This window comes from Lampetra planeri, chromosome 3, assembly GCF_965212315.1.
Source record: "Lampetra planeri chromosome 3, kcLamPlan1.2.h2, whole genome shotgun sequence".
Lineage (NCBI taxonomy): Eukaryota > Metazoa > Chordata > Hyperoartia > Petromyzontiformes > Petromyzontidae > Lampetra > Lampetra planeri.
This window is the reverse complement of record NC_136109.1, coordinates 24702960-24708959: the sequence shown is the minus strand read 5'-3', so window position 1 is coordinate 24708959 and position 6000 is coordinate 24702960. Positions and strand designations below refer to the sequence as shown.

Genomic DNA, 6000 nt, shown 5'->3' with positions numbered 1-6000 from the left:
CTGGTCAGCTGCGTGAGTTACATGCAGGTACAGCGGCTCACCACTACACGTCGACTTTCGCGACCAATAACATCCATAATACAGGGGTTTTTTTGGTTGAGATCGCGTAAATACATTCAGTAAATATTTATACAATTTAATCCAAAAAAACTCATTACAGCTCACCACTGATAAACAACCGGCCCAACAGCTCACCAACTGTACCACGACCTGCCAGCAGCACAATGGACAATGATGAATACCGAAATCGAGGTGAGTTGAATTTACTACACAATGGTGCCAATTATAATAATCATAACAACTAGTGTAATCGGCCGTCAGATGACGGGTATTTTCAGATCGTAAACGATCCAGTGTTTCTTGACTTTGTCAATTACGCCATCTCTGCTGTCTTTCTCTGTTTAATCGACGTCTTCTTTTGTGTGTAGACCCTTCTGGTTTCATCTGAATGAAATATAAATTACGGAATGTGATGTACTGAATTTAATGTACTCAGAGTAATGTATTACAAACCTGTAAATAAAGAATTACAATTGTAAATCACCATCGTAAGGTTATAAGAACAATATGTAAAAAAGAAAAATGGTTTTCCAAACTTAACATTTTCCTCACCTGTGAGAGTGAATAAAAGAATATAAACACTTAGTTCTCGACTTCTGTTTGTTGCAAATGTGCAATTGTTGTAGGAATTGTTATAAGTATCGACTTACTGCATTCTGTTTTGATAATTCAAAAAATAAACTATTTCATTTTCGCTAAAAATGTGAGCAGACGGTCGCTTTAAAAAATGAACTTCCACTTAGTTACAATAGCTCACTGGATTCTGAATTGATGTTAATTTGAAAAAGTTACAGTAATTATTATTGATTGGAAGGGGAGAGGTCGGTGTTCACAAATTTTCACAAATTTCCACTTTAAATGCGAGCAAAAGTCATGAAAGTGAAACTCCACTGAGTTCAAATTAAAAGTGATTCTGCTTCTTTATTTCAATTTCTATTCGATGTCCAAAAAAACTATTGTCACACACAAATTAACTGAATAGATGATTTATCATTATTCTCTAAAGGTGTGTGAAACGAAAATATAAAATACAAACACAAGGGCGCACTTGGGTTTTATCAAAAGCGGAGCTGGCATATTTTTGGGAAAAAAATAGTATTCTTGTAACAAACTAACAATTATTAGTTACAATTGTAATAAGCCTTTCATGAAAATTTGTTTTTATTGCATGAAAATCCACGTAGCCTACCCAGCGTCACACACATCGTCCAGGGTGTCAGGCGTTAGGCACAGATCACCAAAACTATATAATGATAAAAGGAGTTTCAATTGGTAAAGAAACTGAATAATTCCGTAACTTATGTCAGTGAGATTTCAGTCAAATTATAATTCCCATAGTGAATAACGCATGGGCATAATACTTACGTACATCATGATCAATACTGTATCAGTAACTGTACTACCCGGCTTCGCCCGGGAGTTGGATCCACCACGCCCGGCCGCCTTTGTCTCCCCAATGGCGATGTTCACACACCACAGCAGTGACTCGTTTTGAGGCTGAGTCGACCTAGGGGAGGCCCAGGACCGGTTAAAATAATCGTCACCGGTGGTGGCATTGAGCGGGAATCGAACTCGGGTCGCCAAGTTCGTAGCGCAGCGCGCTAACCATTACACTACAATGCGTTACGCTTCCACATGCGCGGGTCACGTGACAGATTTTACGTCACCGCTCACTTGCCGTGCAAAAAATAAATGCATTATTGAGCTCGCCCCCCCCCCAAAAAAACAAAAGTGTATTTCTATAATTTTTGCATGGTGTACAGTCTGGAAAGTACCCACATGGCAAATTTGCAGTTTGTTGCATGTCGGGAAGTACGCTAAACAATTTGAACAGACACACATATTCACAACTTTGCCTTTTATATATATGGAGATATAACAAGTGTTTCACACGATCAAATATGGCCGTACCCTTGCACAACTGCATATTAGAAGAGCAACGAGATGTTAATAGTGGAATGCTTTGATGTCTGCCAGCCGAGTTGCCCTTGAAAAATGGCATCTTACCTCAATGGGCTATACTTGGGGAAAAACCTCTTCTGATTCTGAATTTTAAAAAAAATGTCCTCTGAAGGTGTAAAGGAAAGTGGAATATAATTGAGTTACATAATTATAATGACTGATTACAAATTAATGGAATGGCTGCGATGAGTTTGTGATGATGCCATGAGAAAATGCAATTTGGCCAGCTGATCTAGCTTTCTCTGAAAAATTATAGTAACCTATGATAGTATATTTCTCCATGATTTGAATTGATATTTAATAATATTGTACAAGGTCAAAATTCAGATGTATTTCCATTTACCAGGAAATAGTCTATTGATGTCATTATGGTTTTCAGACAGCACAATGAATTGGTTTTGGCGCTACCTTTCAGACCGTTTTAAAATGGTGTCAATTGACAATGTTTCAGGCACAAAAATCCAAATCACAAAGGGTGCTCCACAAAGTTTGATGCTTGGTCTGCTTTTGCGAGAGCAAAAAATTCTTGCCAGCTGGCTCAAAAACTGAATAGACAAACGAGCAACACTTGGCAAAGCTTGCAATACGTCTAGAGAAGCCGTTGACGGTATTAATAGCAATGGAGAGCTTAATGCAACTTGACATGGTTTGGGATTTCATTTTCGCAGCTATAGTGGAACCAATTCTTGCTTAACAGTCCCGATAAATACGCAACCGCGACCCAGGTTAACATTAACATTAGGTGATGGGATTATAGCAAATGTGACCAGCACTGGCAGGCATCATCACGAGCTTTGCAAGAAATTGCAGGGCTGCACCATTACCTTAAGCACAGTTTACCACACCTATCCCCGGCACTATCCACGGCGGTGCGCGCAGGTAAGGAGATGGTGGACTACATCGCCATGTATCTGCGTGGGCTACGTAAGCGGCCCGTGAACCCCTCCGTGCGGCCCGGCTACCTGCGTCCCCTGCTGCCCCCTGGCCCCCCGCAGCAAGGAGAGCCCTGGGAGAGAATCTTTGAGGACGTGGAGCGGCTCATCATGCCTGGGGTAACGCGCCCAGCCACAGAAACATGGATAAGATGTAGAAATAAAGGGAAAACTTAGAATTGAGACCGCTCACCACTGAACAACATGGAGTAATGTGTTTGACCACGTGGATACTATTACAATTATTGCTATGAAATTCAAAACTGTTTCTATTTATATATATCGGAGAGTTTTCCAGTGGGTTGTTTGGCCAATTCTATTCACGAGTGGTGTGAGGGATGGAAACCAGAGGACCTGAAAACCCACGCATATGAGTACGGGACACTCAAAGCCCCGCACAATTTGATTCCATAATCCGTAGCTGTTCAGCCATTTCCTCGCTGCCTTACAGCCCAATCTTACAAGGCCTGGTATTTCCAGTCAGTCTCTCATCTAAGTACTAACCAGGCTCAATCCTGCTTACTAAAGAGATTGGGCTCATGCAGTGTGATTTGGTGGTTTCCACACCCTGCGTGCATTATTTGAGTTTGATAATGGCCATGCAGCAGATATTGACCATTTAGTAGAAAATCTTTTAAAAAATGCACTGGTGGCCCACTCCTGTAATCCAGCACTGTGCAGGCGAGGGTTGGTGCATCGCACAAATGTTGCAAAACTCCCTTCCCGTGGCCGTCAAGGTGTCATACCCTGGCTTGCCAGAAGGCAGGACACTAAGTGTGGACTCCACCTGTTCCATCTGTATGGGATAGAGTGGGTTTCCTGTTGGTGCTGTGGTTTCTTTCGACATGTAAAACACTCATTAATTGGCCCATAAAACCTTTCATATACAGTATAGAGAACCGCAGAGCATGTGCAATTGTTGGTTTCGGCTCATCACGTGGCTGCCTTCCTGCTTGTCTGTGATTCCTCGTGCCTCTGAGTTGTTTTTTCTACGAGAGTCAGCGAATACTGTGCACGTTACAAGCTGAAATTGTTATTATTGGTTATTTGTTGGATACTCTTTGGTTCGTTCGGTAGAGTCAAGTAGTTAGAAATAAAATAAAACAAATCACGACGTTTCAATCGCAACACAAGTGGTCGTCATCAGGCAAAGGAGTCAGCCTCTAAATGCAAACTGTTTATGAAACGTCGTGATTTATTTTATTTTATTTCTATACTACGTGACTTTACCGAAAGAACCAAAGAGTATGGATTCCTGCAGTCACGAAAGCTTCAAATCAAGACGGAATTTATAGCTTGAAAGCATTTAGCGCGGGGCCCTTGAAAGTGCGGGGCCTGTAGCATATGCTGTTTTTGCTATTAGTGTAGAAGAGTGAAATACGCGGTGTGCACAGTTAACGGAGGGCAACTGAGGCCAAACAGGTGCGCATGTGCAACATGGGGTTTGCAAGGACAAACTGCCAGTTGTTAAGGGGCGAAGCAAGTGCAAACGGGGTCGACCGGTTGTGCATGTTGAGACCGGAGGTGTTGCCAGGGAGACGGGATATGAGGGTTGATTGACGGGCCAACAGGTGCAAGCCTGGCGAGAGCCTAAAGAGAAGCATGAGAGGTCTCGGATAATTAGCAGAGGGATGTAAGGGTGTGTGCGTGAGCGGAGAGAGGGTTGTTGCCGGGGACCAAGTGTTGCCGGGGACCAAATCAATATCTTTTGGATTTTGCATTTGACCACAGATTACTGCATGAATGTAAGTGAACTGTGCCGTGTGCAGGTCGTACACTGGCAGAGCCCGCACATGCACGGGTACTACCCGGGGCTCAACTCGTACCCGTCACTCCTGGGTGACATGCTGGCGACTGGGATGAACGGCGTTGGGTTTACATGGGTAGGTGTACGGCTGGGAGACTTATCCATGGGTCCGCCTCCCTGTGATGTTACAATTGATTACAGAGTGAGGTTATGATTGAACTAAAGATGTTTTTATTTTTATGAATTGAACGCCTCCAGCGGCTGCAGGGGTCATATGAACCTCTTTTATACAACATATTTAAATGCAAAATAACTGATTATCACATACACACGTAATTTTCTGTATTGTGAACACAATAATGCATTGTTAAAAGCATAATGGATTCGTAAGGCATACGTCTACTCACTGGAGCCTGCTGTGATAGCTCACTTGATCAAAATATCAAATTTGTTAAATGGTGGTGAGATGTGACCCTGACAGTGCCTTGATTCAGTCACTGAGTTGATGACACTAGGCCATATCGATCCCACCACAATACAAGAAGCTTGGGCAAAAATCCAGCTTTCCAAAGAGTCAACTGGAGTAAAAGTTTACCAGAGGTAGACGACGCTAAGATACATGTTGTCAATGTCATGGTGGTTTCTCTGACATTGGATGAATCTTGTGTCGAAGAAATATGTATCTCTTACACACAGATAGGAAACGTTCGCATGGTCCACGTACAGAGCTCCGTGACTTCTCTCATTGTTTCCACTGTTGAACTGCAGTAATGGTGCGTGCCGTGTCTATCGCCTCCTTAATTCGTTGATGTGGCAGAGTCCATAGGTACAAATGAGAACCGTAGACACTCCATTCCGTTCAGTCAGACATCTGGCATACACCGTCCAGCCGGCAGGTGTTAGACAATAACTGCATGGTGAGTCGACAAAACGAGCAACGTTAGTGGGCAGTGTTGGGGTTGAGCGTCGTGTTTGTTGTTGTGGGGGATGCCTGACCTGGGTCAGGCGTCTAACCCGGCTAGCACGGAGCTGGAGATGGTGGTGACGGACTGGCTGGCGACCATGCTGTCCCTGCCCGACACCTTCCGGCACGACCACCCAGGTGGACGCGGTGGCGGAGTCATGCAGGTGCTTCATCTAAAACACCATCGTCATCGTCATTCGAAAACGATTATCATAACAATCAACATCATGCATCTCTGACTTATTCATTTTTAATCAAAGTAGTACAAATGTCCAAACTTGTACAAATGTGCAAGGGACTCGTGGTGTCTTGAAGGTCCTTCATATACGTCACCA

At 43.2% G+C, this 6000-nt stretch overlaps 1 protein-coding gene across 1 annotated transcript in view; it reads left to right on the top strand.

The window, feature by feature from the left end:
- Window positions 1-209: 209 nt before the first annotated feature.
- LOC144742171 (histidine decarboxylase-like) overlaps window positions 210-6000 on the top strand; it is a 30827-nt gene continuing 25036 nt past the window's right edge. Inside the window, exons 1-4 of the mRNA XM_078624656.1 lie at window positions 210-252; window positions 2902-3074; window positions 4724-4837; window positions 5707-5829. Of these exons, the coding sequence (XP_078480782.1) occupies window positions 225-252; window positions 2902-3074; window positions 4724-4837; window positions 5707-5829 (438 nt within the window). The 5' untranslated portion in view covers window positions 210-224. The remainder of the gene's footprint in view (window positions 253-2901; window positions 3075-4723; window positions 4838-5706; window positions 5830-6000) is intronic.